General features: G+C 51.7%; 1 protein-coding gene across 1 annotated transcript; it reads right to left on the bottom strand.

The window, feature by feature from the left end:
- Positions 1-290: 290 nt before the first annotated feature.
- PDX1 (pancreatic and duodenal homeobox 1) lies at positions 291-10,236 on the bottom strand. The gene is made up of 2 exons (XM_010951549.3): positions 9,718-10,236; positions 291-6,166 (listed from the first exon to the last, which is right to left on the bottom strand). Exons 1-2 carry the CDS (start codon positions 10,118-10,120, stop codon positions 5,721-5,723), a joined length of 849 nt encoding a protein of 282 aa, XP_010949851.2. The 5' UTR covers positions 10,121-10,236; the 3' UTR covers positions 291-5,720.
- Positions 10,237-18,456: the final 8,220 nt, after the last annotated feature.

Genomic DNA, 18,456 nt, shown 5'->3' with positions numbered 1-18,456 from the left:
TCATTGAGAATTTGGGGAAATAATAGAATGTATTCAAGTAATATAAATAGCTCCCAGCAAAAATATTGTTATAATTTTTATATGTGTAATTATGACCAGACCTGAGAGTTCAGTGTATTCTGTAATGCAGACAAGAATGCTGACTGCATGCTGGTGATCTGACACATATGCAACGTGTCTGTATGCTCCATGTTTAGGGAAAGACTCTAAGCAATTCAACTTGAAAGTGAATTACAAAATATCACTTGAGGTTGGAGCTGTCTATGCTTTCAACAGCCACAGCATTTCCATAATAGAGAAAATAATTTTAATAAAAAAGGAATAAAATTGTATTACCATTCTATCTCATGATATATAAATACAGCATACTTTAATATGGGCACCTGGCTTCGGCAGGTTATCACTAGGTAGTCCAAAAGATGAGCAGTCACTTTCACTCTTAAGACAGCTATTGGTACCTCTTCTTCCTACTGGGAGTCACCGGCAGATCGTTTCTCACGGCTCCAGCTGTCCACGTGGAGCGATTTCCTGAAGGCTGGCTGCCAGCTGAGAGGCTACATCACTCCCGGTTCTTTTGCAGAGGAGACTTTCTGCTTCCTGCTGCCCTGTCTCAGTTTCCTATCAGGTTTACTGCTGCTCCATCCAGCTTGTCAGAATGGGTTTGAATATAATTTGATTTAGTGTCAACCCAGAACTTCCCTCTTCTGACCCTTCTAAGTACTTGATTTTCAGGAGGTTTCCAGGTAACGCTGCTGACCTATGAAAGACCTCAGCTGTGAACACTTTTTCTTCAAAAGAAAAACAATTTTAATTCCTTATGCAATCATGCAATCCTTTAGCAATTAGCCAGCTTCTACCAAAATTCCAACTTGTGTTCTTCTGCAGATAGCGTTTCCTGCCTTCAAACATTGTATCAACACAAGGAATTGAGACAGTTACCTGAGTGGACAGTTTTCATCAGCAGCAATGTCATCAGGCACTTGGGAGATGGCTGTGAGTATATATGAAGATGTCCCTGGTCCCTGCATACACATTTATGACTGTCACCACGGCAACCCACATAAAACACACCTTAAACACATGCACACAAATGCACGCTGGCCAACAGGAAAACACAGACACACGAAGATAGAGAAGCCCACCCTAAGACACACCCACACCTACACAGACACACCGATCTAGAGAGAAAGAGAAGGGGTGGGGGGAGAGAGATTGGGAATGGAAAAACAGGCAGGTTTCACCAACTTGAAAGGGCAGAGCAGTTCTTAGATTTCATTCAAACTTTAATGCTTTGAACTGAATTAGTTGAAGGAGAGGATATGGAGAAGGTGACAGCGCTAGACTACAGGGGCCAAAAATGATTTGGGAAATCAAAACAGCCTTTGCTGTTCAAAAAGGAGAAATCTGGGGACCCTAAATGACTCCTATATACTCTGATAAATTCACCCATAATCAATCCAATCCCCATGACTGTGACGACCATCAGGAGACGAGGTGATCGGCTTTTTAAAAACTGAGAGCTTCCAGGGTAAGCACTGTACGGTTTCCAGGGGTGCCCGGCACAGAGTAAGAGCCTAATAAACGTTGCTGGATGCACTCAGGCGCCAGTCCAGATCGAAAGTTGCAAGCGAATTACAGATGCCAAATCCGTTAAAAGCAATAAGCAGGACCTGAAATCATCACCAACCAACTCTCAGATGTTGTTCTTGCGTGGTATGAATTTAGCTCTTAAGGTGAGAACTTCTTGGAGTAACCGTTAAACCTACAGGAAAAAATAAATCGCAAAAGGAGCCTTTGCCGCGCACTGTTCCTGGCACTGTGTAACACGATGCTCTGCACCAGGAGGCCCCCGGCCTCACAGCGGCGCGCTCTCCACGGCTTCTGCGTGAGGATGTGCGTGGCGAGGAGCCCATGCGGGCTCTTCCAAATCCCGGGACCGCGGCTTTGGCTGAGCCAGGACGGTGCTTCGGCCGTCAGCGCGCGGGGAGCGCTCTGCCTCATCTGGGCGCGCCAGCAGCGCCCAGCGGCGCGGCACAAACGTCTCTCACGGCGGATGGAAGATTCCAGGAGGAATGGTGGGGCTCGTGGTCCAGCGTGGATGACCTCTGGGGAGTGGAGGGTGGGGGCGGAGACGCGGGCGGCGACCCCAGGATGCGGGGCGCTTGCGGCGGCGCGCGCTCGCGGGCGTACTGCGCACGGCGTCGGCCGGAACCCTGGTCTCCCTCCGCGCCGAGGCCGCTTTCTCTGGGCGTCCGAGGGCCGCCGGGCTCTGTTCACTCCGCACTCCGCGTGAGGAGCGCGCCGGCCTGAAGAGCTGAGGGAGGCTGCCAGCCCCACCGGGAGGTAGGTGCCGCGGTCACCTCTGGGGTTTTGACACCTGGACATCGCTTGACTGGCAGAAGGAGGCCTTGCCCCAGGCCCGGCTAGCTGACGTTTTTCGGGCTCCAGGGCGGTCTAATGGTTCAGGCCTCGTCACTCGGGAGCCTGGACTGCGCGCGTGTGTTCGGCCGGGAGTGCCGAGCGCCCGCTCTCCTACGCCCGGTTCGCGGCCGCCAGCCAGTCGGCCGAGGGTGGCGGCGCTGGCTTGGAGACGCGCAGGTCCGGCCTCACTCGGGTCGCCCTGTGGGGCTGACCTGGACCCTGCGGCCGGAGGGTTTGGGACCACGGGCTGCACCACGCTTCTTCCGCTCGGGTGGGGCCCCGTGTGGCTCCCGGCCCGAGCACGGCCGCCCCCTTCCTCCCTTCCAGGCCCACTTGGCTTCGCTCTCCACCGCCTCCCTGGGCCTCCCAGGAAGGCCGGCCTCGGTTGGTAGCACCACCTCGCCTCCGCCACCCCCCACCCCACGTGTCCTGGCCACTACGCCCCAGGCCCGGTAGTAAACTCTCGAAGGACATAGTCTCATTCCATCCTCGTTTTGAGCTCATTTTACGGAGAATTCAGGGATTTACTCCAGGGCCCTCGTAGTTAAGGGCGGGGGGCGGGTCAGGGAGGGCGTAATTAAAGCCCAGGGAGGCGCGACTGAAAGCCGGGCCTCGTGTGCGCGGCGGTACGGTCCCCAAGCCCCGGACCGCGGCCCAGGCGCGCTTTGCGCCCAGCTCGGCGATCGCAGCACGCTCAGCTGGAGGCGGCGCGCGCCCCGGAGTAGGACCGCGCCCACCGCCGCCGAGCCCGGCCCCGGGCGCGGTTGTCTCGGGAGCCTCGGAGGGGGCGGCTGCTTCCCCGTGGAGCCCCGAAGTCCTCCTTGTTCTCCGAGGACAAGTCTCCGCACCTCGGCCAACTGGGCGGCGGAGCTCCAGCAGGTCGTCCCTCCACTCCAGCATCAGCTTCCCTTGAGTAAGATGAAGACAGCCTCACCTGGTGCAGGGTGCTGTGGGAAGTCAGAGGACTTTATTTATGGGGAATGGCGTCGTAAAACTAGGACTTGCTCAAGAAAGATCAGTCGTTGTGTGAACCAGAGGCACAGCGACGGCGGAGGTCACGAGTGAGGGGGATTTGTCAAAGGAGACCCGGAAAATCTCCGCAGCCACAGTTCCCCAGCGGCTTCTGAAAATGATGATGATCATAAAACAATAGCTGATATTTGCGGATGGATTCTAGACACTGAATTAAGCTGTTTACGCGTATTCTTTGGTTTAAACCGCACCACTTGATGCAGGTGATATTCAGCTCCACTTTACAGATGAGGAAACCGAGACACTGGGAAGTTGAGTAGTTTTATCAGGGTCGTGGGCCAGTATTTGAAGGATGCGGGGTTCAAAAGCAGATTTGCTAGACTCCAGAGCCCAGGCGGGTGTGGAGAGGCTGCGAGGGAAGGGCCCCCTCTTCCTTGTGAGACGTAATGGATGAGATCCTTCTGATCCACAGAACCTTCTTTTCGGAGGGATGTTATGACTCGATTTCTCTCTTTCTCAAAAAGTAAAAGCAAAACCCAACAACAAAACAAAAACCTCTTGTCTCATTCCAAAAAAAAAAAAAAAATTAATATAAGCGACTCTTGGGATTCAGCAGATGTCCGGAAACTGGTTAGAGCGTTTAGGAGGTGCTACCCAGAGGGGCTATGACCCCGGTCCAAGAGCTGCATGGAGCAGCAGGGTGGCCCGGGGGTTGGAAACCCACTAAGTCAGAGCCTGTTGGCCCCTAACACAAGACACTCTTGACCCTCAGGCTCCAGGAGTGGAGACACCCAAAGCAACATCTCCTTTGGAAGAACCACAGGAAAACGTCTCACCCAGGACCGCCAATTTGGGAGGAAAGAAGAGACGTGGCAGGGCTCTGGTCTTCGAGTCACTGCCTGCCCCGGTTTGTGCATGCCGGCAGCTTTTGGCTCTGTACCTGTTCTGTGACAGCCAGTGACACTCCAAACCCCTGATGCCTCTGGCCTGTATTGCCCAAGAAATTCATCTTCAGAAGTGACTTTAAAATAAAACAAAACAAAGCCCAAAATTCTCCCCAAAATTGCTCATATGGTGCCCCAACCCAAAACCCAAGGATGGTGTCTTAATTACCAGGTTTTCCCTGGTTGGTACCCCCCAAAAATACTGCTTTAATTTTTAGAAAATGAATTGGAATCATTGCACCATAAGAAGAGTTTGCTACAAGCGAGAGGAATCAAATTTTATCTCTTTCCATGTTGCCTATATTTATTAAACATTTCTCATACACATCACCTGAATCAAGTCCCGGACTCTGAAACAAGCAACTGACCTGGAAACCACCGACCTATTTGTAAAGAACTGTTAGGTAATTTTAAAACTTTAAGTAAAAGTAACCATTTCCACCCATACTCCCTACACACCAACCTTTTTATCATTTCTAAGGATGTGGAAGTCATACTGGCCCTGAGACTAATGTCCAGGGTGGGTCAGGTCACCCTACTTGCCTCCCACATACTCTTCTCTGCCCCGGGACCAGGCACTAAATCCACATCCTGAATAGAAAGCTCCACGTATCTTCAGTTTAGTGATTGCTCAGGGGCTGCCTTTCCTACCCAAAACCTTTGCTCCAGGTCCATCTCCCTTAGCCCTCTCGGAAGTATTGAAACGTTGGGGTGTACAGGGACTCAGGCACTGCCCCTACACCCTAGCCCTGCCGCTGCCCAGCCACCCTTGCGAGATGTTCTCTTCTCCAGAGGAAGGAGGTGGAGGTTGAAGGATGGGGGTGAAGTATGTGACTACGCTAAACGGATTTTAAAAAGAGGAAGGATTATTCTAGTCCACAGGCGTTGATTTTACTAGGTCTTTGAAACCTCTGACATTTCCTTTCAATTATTTCTAAACGTTAAAGTGGAGGCTGGAGTGAAAATGGCTGTTTCCAGGAAGGTTAAGGCGCTCTATCCAGCTTGCCTGCCGTGTTGGGGAGTGTTGCAGTTTGTATAGTTTCTGCTGTCTTTTGAAGAGTTGCTTTCTCTAAAGAAGTCCACGGTTCTGGAGTGCTGGGACCTGTGCAACAGGCAGCAGACGTTGTCAATCCAACAACGTCACCAGAAGAGGCCCCAGATATTACAGAAAATGTCTCTTCTCCTTCCAGAAGTTAGAGCAGCTACGCGCCCCAGTAGACACAGGCGCCTCGCGGCGCGGGTTCTCCCCTCCAGTCTGCGGTGGGTCCCTCAGCTCCTGCCCCATCGAAGGACCAGGACCGGTGGTCCATACCCGGGGTCCTAGCTCCGCTCCTCCCTCCTTTGCGAGGGGTCGAAGCCACCTGGTGGGAGGAGCCCCATCTCTCACCGGGGTTCCTGTGGCCGCAGGGGCGCGACACTGGAAGGCTGAGGCGAAGCACTCAGGCCAGGCGGCAGGCGGCCCTCTCGGGCGGCGGCCGGGACAGCGGGCGGCACGGCACCCCCGGGGGGCGGCGGTGGTGGCAGCGCCAGCAGCTCCTCGCCAGAGGTCACCGCGCAGTCCTGCTCGGGCTCCGCGTCCCTGCCACCTGCGGACACGGTCCCGCAGCTGCGCTTCTTGTCCTCCTCCTTTTTCCACTTCATGCGGCGATTTTGGAACCAGATCTTGATGTGTCTCTCGGTCAAGTTCAGCATGACGGCCAGCTCCACCCGGCGCGGCCTGGAGATGTATTTGTTAAATAGGAACTCCTTCTCCAGCTCGAGCAGCTGCGCGCGAGTGTAGGCGGTGCGCGTCCGCTTGTTCTCCTCGGGCTCGGCCGCGTAGGCACCGCCTGCGGACGACACAGCACGTGAATGTGGTCCCGACCCCTGGCTCCTCCGGTCTGCCCCGACCCACGCAGCCCAACACTTCAGCCCCAGTCCTAGGAGCGCTGGACCCCTCCGATCCTCTCCAGCCACTGAGTCTCAGCCCCCAGTCCAAGAGCCCGGTCTGGGGCACGCAGCCCTTTCCTAGTGAGACTGCTTTTTCCTGAAGACCGAAGCTGTGCGGGCTCTGTCAACGAGTGGTTCTAGAATGAGTTCACTTAATATTTTGGGTTGATACTGATTAAAATGCACATAATATCTAAACTGATTGGATTCTACAAAGGCAAAAATGCCTTTCATACGGGACTAAGAAAAGAAACTTTTCTGAGATGACCCTGGGTAAAATAGATTTCAGATCATCTCCCAGTTCACACACCAATATGTAACTGATACAAAAAATTTAGGACATTAAACTAAACTTTACCACATATGATGCTATCTAGTTTTTCCTACGTTACTATTTCGTTTTAAAAAAATGGTCTCAACCCAGTAAATTGATTTCATGACCGACTAATGGGTGCAACCCTCAGTTTGAAAAACCTTGAGCTAATAAAACTCCCGAGGTTATGACATATTGTTATATCTGACCTATATATTATCTCTATATATTGTTATATTGTAATCAGACCCAACTCAAGAGCTGGTAAATCCTCTGTAATTGTCATTCTACCCTCTGCTGAGCCCCTGCCCTGGGCGAGAAGGGAAACTGTTCTGAGCTCTGGAGAAGATCGCTGTCAGCCCCAGCCTCTGCGTCTGGGACGTAAATGCTGGCAGAGGTGGAAGGGGAGGCTGGGGGAAGCCTGGATCTCCCACTGGGGAGCTGAGAGCCCCGCCGGTGGCCGCGGTACTGGCGGGGTGGTAGAGGAGCCCCAAGCCCGGTTCGTGCGGAAGCAGCAGCCAGGCCTGGCTTGGTAGACCAGCGCCGCAGGCCCGGTGTTTACGGCTGCGCGCCTCCAGGTCCCGATCTTTTCCTGAGCGGAATACCGACGGCACCAGGGCTGTGGACGCTGGGGCGGTAAGGGGCCACCAAAGATGGGGAAGAGGCCTGAGTCGGCTTGTTGTAGAGCAAATGTATGCGACATTTCTCCCGTGACTGTTGGCTAGAGTTGAAAAGCGAGTGTGTGTGTTTCGGGGGGAGGGTTAGTTACTGGATACAACCCGCTCCGGTTTCTACCCAGGCGGAAAGGAGCCAGCCAGAAGCCAAGGCAGAAGCTCAGGCCCCAGTCCGCGGAGTCCTGCTCTCTGGGGGCTTCTCAGAGTCTTAACACTTCCAAGCCTTCCTTGGCTTGGGAGAGAAGCGAGGGAGCCTTAAAAGAACATTTAAAAGGTCCCCCAAACTTTGTAAATTCAACCCACAATCTTGTGAGGCTCTGGCCCTTTTTCGCGGGCCTCACTGAGGTTCTCTGAGAGGCTGCCCTCGGTCCAGTAGCCCAGGGGCCCTGTGCCAGGTTGGCAGGGAACACAGGTTGAGGATGGAGGCTGTTGTTGATGGTGTTGGGAGGATGTCAAGGGCCCTGGGGCTGCACCTTTCTCCGAGGCGCAGAGGGAGGCGTTTAGGCACCAGCCGGCCAATGAGGCTGGTGCAGTTCATTTTTTTAGGCTGACAATTTTGAAAGTCCCTATTACTAGTATTCATATCCCTGTTATGAATGGAAGCCCCTTGGTCATCTCATTCTCCCCAGGGGCATGAAACCTCACTAGGAGCGGCAGGCGGTTCAGACCTTGAAGTTCGGCTCCTTCCAAAGTCCCCAGGGAGGACCGCAAGCACCGCAGCAGGCTGCAGACAGCTGCCAGGGTGCCCCCCCACCACCACGAGCTGAGCATGCAGTGGGTCAGAGGGGTTACAACCGCCTCTCTGGTCCCAGCTCTCCAGCCCCAAGACCCTTCCAGGGTCCCTCCCATCTGCTCCAAGGTTGCTGATTTTCCTTCGGGTTTTTCTTTCTGGCTCCTTCGGTCTGCCCGAGCCCAAGCTCCATCGGAGCAGGGGTTAACACCCGCGGGGGTGGGGAAGTTGTCCCGCCTCGGAAAGGCTCTTTCAGAACCTGCATGCCTTTTTCCTGAGGAAGCTGTGAGGAGAGCCAGGAATTCGGGAACCCTGGCCTGCAGTGCACAGCTGGAAGGGAGACCTGGAGGGAAGCAGCTCCCGTAGGAAACTACAGACTGAGAGTCCCGCTGCCCGAATCGAAGGGCGCTGTCCTCCCGCCTCCCAAGAATCCCGCATTTCCTTTGGCGGCAGCGCGCAGGCAGAGTAAGAGGGCCTCACAGCACCTGGCCCCCTTTCTCCCGGGGTTTCGCCGGAAGTGGAGGAGAACGCAGCCGAGTTGGGCCCTGTCCTGCCTCAGGACCTGCCCGGTCCCCACACAGCCGTCGAGAGTGAGGAAAGCCGGGCCCCGGGGATCCTGGGTGAGCCCAGATACCCCCTCCAAAGTCCTGCCGTGTCAGGGTCAGTGTCAGGCAAGCCAGCCAGACCTGGCAGACCAGGGCCGAGGACTCTTGGGGTGGCGGGGATGAGGAGCGGGGGGCTGACAGCTCCAGCCTCTTCCTCTGAGTCCCGACAGTTAGTTGGAAGGAAAAGAAAAGTCAACTATTTGCAGGGCAGGTGCGACTGGAAGCGGCTTCAGCACGGAAGCGATAACACTGTGTATTGGTGACAGCGGCCGCGCCGGAACTCGTCACCCGCTGGGGCAGGGGAGGGACCTGGGAGCCCCCTCCAGCTCCCCGTCCGGGGAGACCGTCCGTTACACGCCGGCGCCTTGAGGCCTCCCTGAGCCCCGGGCGCCTTCTCTGTGTAAGGAGAGCATCTCCTTCCGCAAACCGACTCGCTGGGAGCAGCGCGAGGAGAGCCCTTCAAACGCTTCTGTTTGCTCAAAAATGAACTAGCATCGCTTTCGCCTCTCTCAGCTGCCTGGCTCCGAGGGTGAGTGGTCATCCTCGGCCTTGCGGTGAGCCCCCCCACCTCACCCCTAACCCAGACGGGGCAGCTGGACAACTTGGCAAGCTTGGGTGCACCTACTCGGTGCCCTTGAGATGGCCTGGCTTTCTTTAATGAAGCCTCCAGGGAGCGGGCTCAAGGCGAGAAGGATCCCAGGGCTCTGAAGGTGGGCTCAGGCCGGGTCGGGAGCATCCCGAAGCCCTGCTCAACTCCTTCAGTGTGCACTCCCGGGAGCCCTGGGCGGGTGGACCCCTCGCTGGAGGAGGATTGGAGCCTTGAGCTCTGCCAGGCCTAGGCTGGCAGGGAGCGCGTGGGTTCCTGGACTTCAGAGTATAGGGAAGGACGGGGTTTAAGCTCCCAGGAGGAGCTTTCTACTGGAGAAGATGCTCTAAATTGGACCGGAGAAGCTCTTCTGTTTAGGATAGCCTTGTTAGCTCCCTGCACGGTTTAGTGGTTTAGTCCGACTCTGGGTTATCCCTAGGGGCAGGGGACGCGAACTGGGAGAGAGTCCTGGGGAGTGCTTGGAGGTAGGGGCAGTCGGGTCGAGAGCAGGTGAGGACAAAGGGGGCGGGGAGCCAGGCTTACCTGCCCACTGGCCTTTCCACGCGTGAGCCTTTGTAGACTTCATCCACGGGAAAGGCAGCTGGACGCGGCTCGGCTCCTCCAGGGCGCCTGATTCGGCTCCATCCGGGAAGGGCCCGGAGGGCGGATGGGGGAGCGAGAGCTGAGCCGGTAGGTGGTGGTGGACGTGAGCCACCACGGGGTCGTCTGCTAGCGGGGGCACCTCGTACGGGGAGATGTCTGGGGGGCTGCCCTGCTCCAGTGCGCCCAGGGCGCCGGGGAACGGAGGCAGCGGCGGCGGGGGTTGGCGGCCCATATACAGACACGCAGGGGGGCTGGCGCTGAACTCCGGCGCCGGGCCCCGCTGGAATGCGCAAGGGTCCTTGTACAGCTGCGTGGCCGCGTAGTACTGCTCCTCGCCATTCATGATTGCCTCCCGGGCTTGGCGACCCGGAGTAGGTTGCTGGAGCCGGGGTCTTGGAGCTGTGCGGCGCTCCCGCTCCCGGCGCCACCCCTTCTGCTTTGACAGCTCGGCACCGCTCGCAGTGGGAACCCGCTGCCGGCGGGGACGGGCGGGCGGCCTCAGCGCCATAGGCTCCCCTGTGCCCCACGTGGCTCAGTCTGAGGCCATTATTGGCCTGGCTGACTGCTTAAGAAGCCAGGCCCAGGTACCCACGAGCACCTGAATGTATCAGTTTTCTCTCTGAGCTGAGTTTACCGCACACACCTGTATGTGTAGTTGGCAGTACGCTCCAGAGTAAGGCACACATGAAAATAATAGAACTTTATTCATTTATAGAAACATTTTCATCGTACTTTGATCTATTTTCCTTGTATGTTTGATGACGTACATAGTTCATTAATATAAATTATAAATATGCATATGTTGAGGTTGTACACTTAAGCTTTATTTTTTTTAAACTGTTAGGGAATACGGTCAAAGAAGTTTGCAGACCCCAGGTCTACGGGTCGGAAGCAGCTGGTTCTATTTTATTTATGAGATTTGTACACAACCACGAGTGATGTCAGTGATCTAACACATGAAGATCCAGCATTCCTAGTATGTTTTTGTCTGTGGCTGTGCTCCGGGGATTTCTGGAGTGCAAACTATAACTTCAGAAGCATTCACAATGACTTTTAAATTTCTTCTTCAAATTGAAAGTCATTGATTCTGATTTTGGGAAAATTGGGGCTCATTTGGCCAACTCAGAATGCGGTTTCATAATGTGGCAACGGGGAAAAGAAGTGGCGTCCCCTCTGTGGCTGAGGGGGGGGGCGGGGGTTGGGTTTCAGAGCCTAGACCGCTCCCTGCGGACCCTGAGACTTCTGCAGAGACGTCAGCTGCAGAAGTCTACTCTTGCGTCCAACTGAAACAAGGCAGGACAGGGAGAGGAGGAGAGTGTTCAAAAAAGAAGTTAAAGCGCAGTGTTCTGATGACAAGTCAGTGTTTGGCTTCCACTGGTTCGGTAACTTCTGGGCACTCTGGGGTCCTCACTAAATAGATTTTTTCGGACCCAATGGTGCAGACAGAGTACCTCCGGGTCGCGGTGGCACCTAACCCCTGGCATGACCTTCGCCGCCGACCAGTTTGCCCTGGGCATCCTGTCCAAATGACCACAATCCAAGAACCGCCACGAAGGTTTTAGAAAAACTGCACACCTTTGCAGAAAGCCTTAGAGGGAGCGTGAACCACAAGGAGCCAACAAGAGAAGAATCACTGCACTGACTTTCCTAAACTACAGACTACTAGCAGCCTTTTAGGAGGCAGCTTTTTAATGTATTTTCTCCTGATGGAAAGATCCGTATGCGTATGGATTGAGTGTGCTACTTTGAAATACGCCTCATTTTCATTAGAAAGCAGAAGCCCGTTGGGAGTCTGGACTTCTCTGCAGATTCCTTCTTTGAGATGCTGGTGGCGTGTTAACATCAGTGCTCCGATGAGCGCTGGGCATCGGGTGGTCCGGGTGGGCCGGATGGTCCGCACGAGGGTGAGAACGCGTGTTGCTCTGCGGCTCGTCTAAGCAACGGGTCTCCCCCAAGGGCAGGCTGAGAGAGGCTGGTTGGTGGGGGAGTTTCGGCGATTTCTTCAGGGAAAAGGGCCACCTGCAGTCCCATGGGGCAAGGGAGCGAAAGACTGTGGGACCAGCGCACCTAATCTCTCCGCGCCGGCGTCAATGAGTCCATTGTTCGCGGCGTCCGCGGAGGACCCGGCGTTATCACCCGGCCGCGAGTGACCACATCGATCAGAAGGGCAGGGCCGGAGGGGGTTGCCCGGCCGCGGCGTGTTGACCCTCTGAGATAATCTGCTGAGTCGCCACGGGTTGACTTGGCGACGCGGTTATGAGCGGGCGGCAGCTCCGCTCAGGACAAAGATCGGCCACCTTTCCCCTCCTCCTCTTTCTTCTTCTCCCTTCGCCCCCTCGGCTGCCCCTCTACTCGGGACGCGGCTGCGGCCCCCTCCTCCTCCCACCCACTCCCGACCTCGCCCGCCCCCTCCCCCCCGACCCAGAGTGTTTACTTTGCACTTCTGGTCTAATTGCGTGTTTCTGTAAATTGGTCTCCATTTCGATGCTTCATTTGCTCCCATTTAATATTTTTGCTCGGCCCTGCAGAAAGAAAAGAGGCGCTCAGCAGAAAGCGAATCCGCCTGGGCTCTCGCTGGAAAAATCCGGGGACCCCCAGCTGAACAACAACAAAAAAAATGGGGGTGGCACGCGGGGGCGAGGGGCACTGAAGGTGTTTCCCCGAGGCCCTCCCACCCTCACACTAGCTTATTCTGCTGCTGGCTACCTAAAGGAGCGACCCAGGAAGCTAAAGTCAAACAGCCATTTGTTACTACTATTAGGTGGGACAAAGGTAACAGGATTTTTGCATTAGCTAATTATATTGTATATACATATAAAAGACGCACCCAGAAGAACCTGCCACTGGGCAAGATCGTGGGTTGTGTTTCTTCTGTGGCTGTAGCTCAGGGTATCATAAAATCGCCAAGTCCATTACAGGTGAAATGCGTTTCCGCTCTGAATCCCCGCTGACGCCTGCGCGCCTCTCGCCTCCCACAGGCCCGGGAGCGATACCGAGCCATTAGGCGAGCGCCTTGCCGAGCCATTTAACAGCAGCTCTTATGGATAAATAAACAAAAAAGGCTGTAAACCAATTATAGTGTGGACAGTGAAAAAGTCGTTTATTAGCGGGACGTCCTGATGGCCCTCGCTGATATTGGAGGCCCTGGCCTGCCCTCTTCCCCCTTCCCTTCCCGAGATGCAGTTTGTACCTGGAAAACAGAATTACCTTGTTTTTGGTAAATGGCTAAGTCTGCCTTGGTGGTTTCCCAAGCATGCCAAGGGCTGAATTTGGCTTAGCAGTAAGAATTTTTAAGCCATTGTATCCCATTAAAGGAAAACAGTACATGAACATCACTTAACTCCATGGATGTGTTTGTGATGAATTTGTGTGGAGCTTAGTTTATTAGAGTATATATTTTTTACAATTAATTTGCTCTCAAAATTAAATTATACTTTGGGTTGGAGCAGTAAAGCGAATGATGTGGTGTAAATAATGAGAATATTTTTTCCATAATGTGCTTTGAATTTTGGTAGGTTACCTTTCCTTACTTACATGCAGGCGGTTTTTATTCCCCCAGGGAATCCTTCCTTCCTACTCTGGGATTTCCTTAGAGTCTGGTATCCAGGTCTGACAGGGGCCAAGAAAGATCTAACTCGTTCAGGAAAAAGGACCTCAGACTTTGAATCAAAGGCTTGCCATTGACTCCTAGGCGGAAAAAAAAATCAAGCAGAAATAGGTGGAGAGTCAAAATTATTTTCCAGATAGTTAAGCACTCCTCCCAGTCATATAGATAAATACAGCCTGAGAATCTAATTTAATTGGACAATTTTCTTGTTCGCTACCTCACTGGCTCTCTCTGCCATAAGAGAAATGTGGAAGGGGCAATATAGGAGACTGCACCCCAGGACTGGGTTTAGTGCTTTCTCCCCGGGAGTGGACCCCCACCCTCCAAGACAGCAGCCCTTTCCTCCTGTTTTTGTTTAATCTTTCTGAGGCCCTCAGTTTACTTTGCAGCTGAAAGGAAAAGTGTGAACGGAAGTTGAGACTCCAAAGGATCTAAGCGTGTCCCTCCTCCAGCACCCCTGCAGTCACCCTTGCAGCCCTGGGCTCATCCCTGTGGCTCTGCTCTGTCATCCAGATACGCAGTGGCTAGAAACCCCGGGCCTCATCGTTTCCCTTCTCATCTGAGCCCTGGGTAACCAGCTTCTTGCTTCCATTGAGATTCCCTTTCTTCGCCCTCCCCCAACCCATCACCGTTTCCTGTGACTAATCCTTTGTTCTCCTGGGAACCTTTCCTTACCTCCAGATTCCTGCTGGAGCCCAAAAAAGCCTTGCCCCTCACTTTAGGGTTACTCCTGCCGCCTTCGTGAACCAACCTGCATTTCACATGATTTATTGGTTAGAAGAAGGAATATTTTCAATAATATTTATTGATCCAACACATATATAGCCCTTACTGCGTGCCTGTTTGCAATCTCTTTGAGTGACAAAAACTCAGTAGTAGAAAGATGTCTTGGCCTTGGTGTATGACAGAGGTCTTAGGAGCTGCTTATACCTGTCTTCCAAATCTGCCCTGCACAAGCTGTGTCCCCTGGCAAGTCATATAGCTCCACAAGACCTCTGTCCTTACTGTAAAATGAAAACAGTAATACTCCTCCATAAGGTATACCCGAGGCGTGGAGTGATAATAACGGCAGACACGTGGAGCCAGGCACTGTTTCAAGTACTTTACAGATGTCAGTCCTCACTGAGATCCCACGCGGTGGATACTGTCATTCCCATTTTGCTGTACAGGAAACTGAGGCATAGAGGTGTTGCTTAACTTGCCTGGAATCACACAGCCAGTAAGTGGCAGCACCTAGGTCCGGGCTGAGGAGGTCTGGCTTTAGAGCTCATTCTCTTGCCCACGGCGTTATACTGTCTTGCTGTGTGGCAGCACTCAATAATTAAAAAAGAATATTTTAAATTTACTTTTGTGAGATTTCAACATGTCTAATGTTCCTGGCACTTTGTAGGCACTCAGTAGATGGTCATCTCTCCCTTTCTCCGCTGGCATTACTTTAAATGCACCTGCAAGCATTTGATGGTTGGTCATTACAGCATCCCAAAGAATTGCAGAGCTGTTTCCACAAGCCCAGGTCTAACGACCTCCCCAGACAGGTAGGCCTGGAAAGGTATGCTCAGGAACACTGAGAGGAAGCTCGAGGTGGGTATATCCTGTGCTTTAGGGGAATATGCCCCCAAGTGGAGCTTTGCTTAAAGGGCTAGGGGAGGAGGGAGAGCGGGGTGGCACCCACCCCAGCCAGCATCAGCACACCACGGAGAGAGAAACAGTGGAGGGGCAGAGGCAGGGGCTGCTTCTCTATATCCAGCAAAGCCTGAAAGAATGACTTGAAGGGGTGAGCTGATCACATCCCTACTGGGATGAACTCCCCGCAGATGAGGACAGCAGCATCTGAGAGTGTCTGGCATCTAAGAGGCCCTGCGCACGGCACTTCCCGTGCCTCACCCCACCCCATTTCCAGGTTGGAGAGGAAGCTGTTATCGTAAACCCAGAGGAAACCCTGAAAGGCTCAGGAGAGAAGGAGTGAGTCTAGTGTCTGGGTCCGAGCAGGGCTGGAACCCTGCTCCACTCCTGCCTTCTCCAGGTCATAGTGGTGGTCACGTGAAACCCTGGCCTTCTTTGTGAGGATGCAGAAACACCCTTGTCAAACTGTTTCCCCTGCGAGTCCCCCAAACCTGAGACCCACACAAAAGTGTTACCGTTAGAAATCTATGGGGATTGAAGTGGGAGAGTCAGCTCCAAACTCAGAAGGGCTCCACCTCACTTTTGATCGCCTGCAATCGATTTGTACCTTCTCTTGCAGTGGTTCAAGTAAAGGCTCATTGTTTGACTGTGGTCTCAACCCCATTGTATTTTCCCCTTGGTAATTCTTCCTACGGTAGATATCGCTTATCAGTGTATCCTCGTGCAGAGATAAGCTGTATTTGAATACATTTATTTTGTGTATTTCTCCAGTTACATATTGCAACACATTACCTTTAGGCAAATCCCACAAAGGCCCAGACTCCTACCAATCAATGAAATCACATGGGTTCCTAGTGTTTGTGAAAGTGCAAGTCATGAACCATATGTATCAAAATCACTGGGATGCTCATAACATGTGATTTCCAAGCCCAATCCCAGACCTACTGAATAGTCACACGGCGGGTGGGGACGGGACTTGGGAACCTACATTTTAAACACACCCAAGATCATTCTTATGCAGACTGTGAATTGAGAACAACAACAAACACTTAAAACTATAATTATTTTGATATACGGAGGCTCACAGATGCTCTTAAGGAACAAGCAGGAAGTATAGACATGCAAATAAAAATATACCTCCATGTCATAAGATGGTTGTGAGGTTAAAGTGAGGAAATGTATGGAAAAATGCCCAAGTCAGTGCAGAAAGCCTGTTACTTGAATTTTTATGTGAACAAAACACAGATAAATCCTAAGCATTTCCACAGTAGGTTATAAATCCTGAACATTTTTATGGATTTTTCTCTTCTCTCTTATACATTCATTCTTCTGTGTGACTAAGGATTTAGAAAGGATGAGCATGGTCTTACTGTATTATTTCACTTACTCCCACGGAACCCTTTGGAAACACTGGGACTCTCCCTGGGGTGTTAATGTGGCCCCAGCGTGGGCTCCACGAGGTTGAACTGAGCATTTCCAGCCACAGTAGCTAACACATAAGGGCAAATAAAGGGAGACAATAAAACCAAAGCAAATTGATCCATCTCCAGGCAGTACCATTAAGTTGTGTCTTAATGCCATACGCTCCCTACACTGAACATGACCAAATAGCTTCCTTTAAAGGTAAATGAATTTTATATAATTTGCAGCTAATTCCATTTAATTCTGCCCACATGAGCATGTGATAAGGGAATGTTAAGCTGGTCAATAGTAACAGGCTAAAAGGGGCATCAGGAGGAGGCCAGTGTTTGATTTCCAAGTGGTCTGGCTCAGCGCAGAGAAATCCAGATTACTAGGAGTGTGCTGGTTTCTCGGTTGTTTGCTTTCTGTTCTCCTAGCTCCTGAGTAAAGAGCAGTGAGAAAACACTGGGACCCCATCTGTCACAACGAGGCCAGTTACAACAATAACAACTACTCCTTTTTATAAAACCATTCTTGGTCTGACAAACTCCCTTTGGACTGCAGGGAATCAGGAAGAGTAAAAATAATAGAATCAATAACAGCTTTGTTATCTAGTAACTTAAACAACTCTTGCCTGCCGCGATGGCAGAACAGGCTTCCTTATCTTGGAAACAGGAAAACTTTCTGAATAGTAAATTATTTTTCACAAAATGTTTCTAGCTGGATTAGGCTTCTAAAGAAAGTGCCTGTGGTAGGAACATGCCAAATTCTAATCACTTAAAGCACAGTACTTTAAAACATGGGAAGGAATTTGGGTCTTTAAATCTAATACATATTATTTCTTCTTTTTCTTTCAATAGGTGTACAACTTTTGAATTTTGAAAACCATAAATGCAAAATTCTCATTTAAATGTCTGGATCATCTGGCCAGCCTGATTTTTGTTCCTACAACAGCATTTGCCCCATATGTGCTCTTCTGAGAGCTTTCCTCATTCACACCCAAGTCTTCAGAGTCCGGAAATGCTCTCTTTACTGAACTATCTATCTAAAAAACAGCAGGGAGTTGCTCTGGTTTGATTTGGGGCTTTCTTGTTTATTTCTTTGTGTGTAAATATTTATGACTCAGCTCAAGAGTCATGAAGTACATCTTGGTTTGAACAGAGCCGTCTCTCCTACAGCGCAGGCGCTTGTAACAGCAGATAACTAGATGCACACACCACAGAGATTCTCCTGAATGGATTCATTCAGATAACCGAAGGGACAATCAGGGAAAGTCGAAGCTGAGGGCTTAAATGGTCAAGTTAGTCCACCTTTACTGCACTGGCTCACGCCTGAGTTGTCACTTGTGTGCTGAGCTTTCAGGACGGACCCAGTCAGTTCACATTTCATTGTCATTCTAACACTTTATCTAGGGTGTTCTTGAAGTCCGAAGCAAGTGGCTACATGTGATATTTTGTATTCCATATATCCAAAAATATATATATTTATACATAATCTATGCATCCCAGATTGAATAAGCAGCCTATATGTAAACTGGCCTAATTTCTATTGGTTTTCTTGGGAAGGAGGCACACACATATGGACCTAAAATTCAGTTTAGGAGAAAGGAAATCTTTCTCTTTTCTACTAATGCTATATTGTACAATGTAACCAGTCAGCATTGTCTGCTTCATTTACAAAGCAATTTATTAGACTCTGTCATTGTGGTCACAGCCAAACCTTGACGTTTCTAGAAGTTGGAGTTAGAGATTGCCACGAATCCAGATAAACAGCAGTGTTTTCTTACCTTCCCAGCAAATTGTGACAAGTGATAACAAAAAGGCAAACAAAGCCTCTAGCCCCTAAGCTGGTGTTATCTGTCTCCTGGCCTGAAATTACACAGGATTTGGAGTTTTCTCAAGAGAGTGGAGTGACACTATTTACCTTGTTGTATTTGTATGACCAGTAGCCAAACTTAAATACAATAACTAGAGAAATTCAGTAAGAAAGAGTACTTCCCGGGAAACACTCAAACGTTCCTCTTCCTCCTGCTGGTTTCCTTACGAATC

Source organism: Camelus bactrianus, chromosome 14 (genome assembly GCF_048773025.1).
Source record: "Camelus bactrianus isolate YW-2024 breed Bactrian camel chromosome 14, ASM4877302v1, whole genome shotgun sequence".
NCBI classification, from domain to species: Eukaryota; Metazoa; Chordata; class Mammalia; order Artiodactyla; family Camelidae; genus Camelus; species Camelus bactrianus.
Note: the sequence above shows the minus strand (reverse complement) of the source record. Positions and strands in the feature narration are given on the sequence as shown.

Coding starts and splice junctions, on each gene's coding strand:
- PDX1 (XM_010951549.3), bottom strand. CDS start 10,120: ATGAATGGCGAGGAGCAGTACTACGCGGCCACGCAGCTGTACAAGGAC. Junction 6,167..9,717: donor GTGGAAAGGCCAGTGGGCAG/GTAAGCCTGGCT, acceptor TGTCGTCCGCAG/GCGGTGCCTACGCGGCCGAG.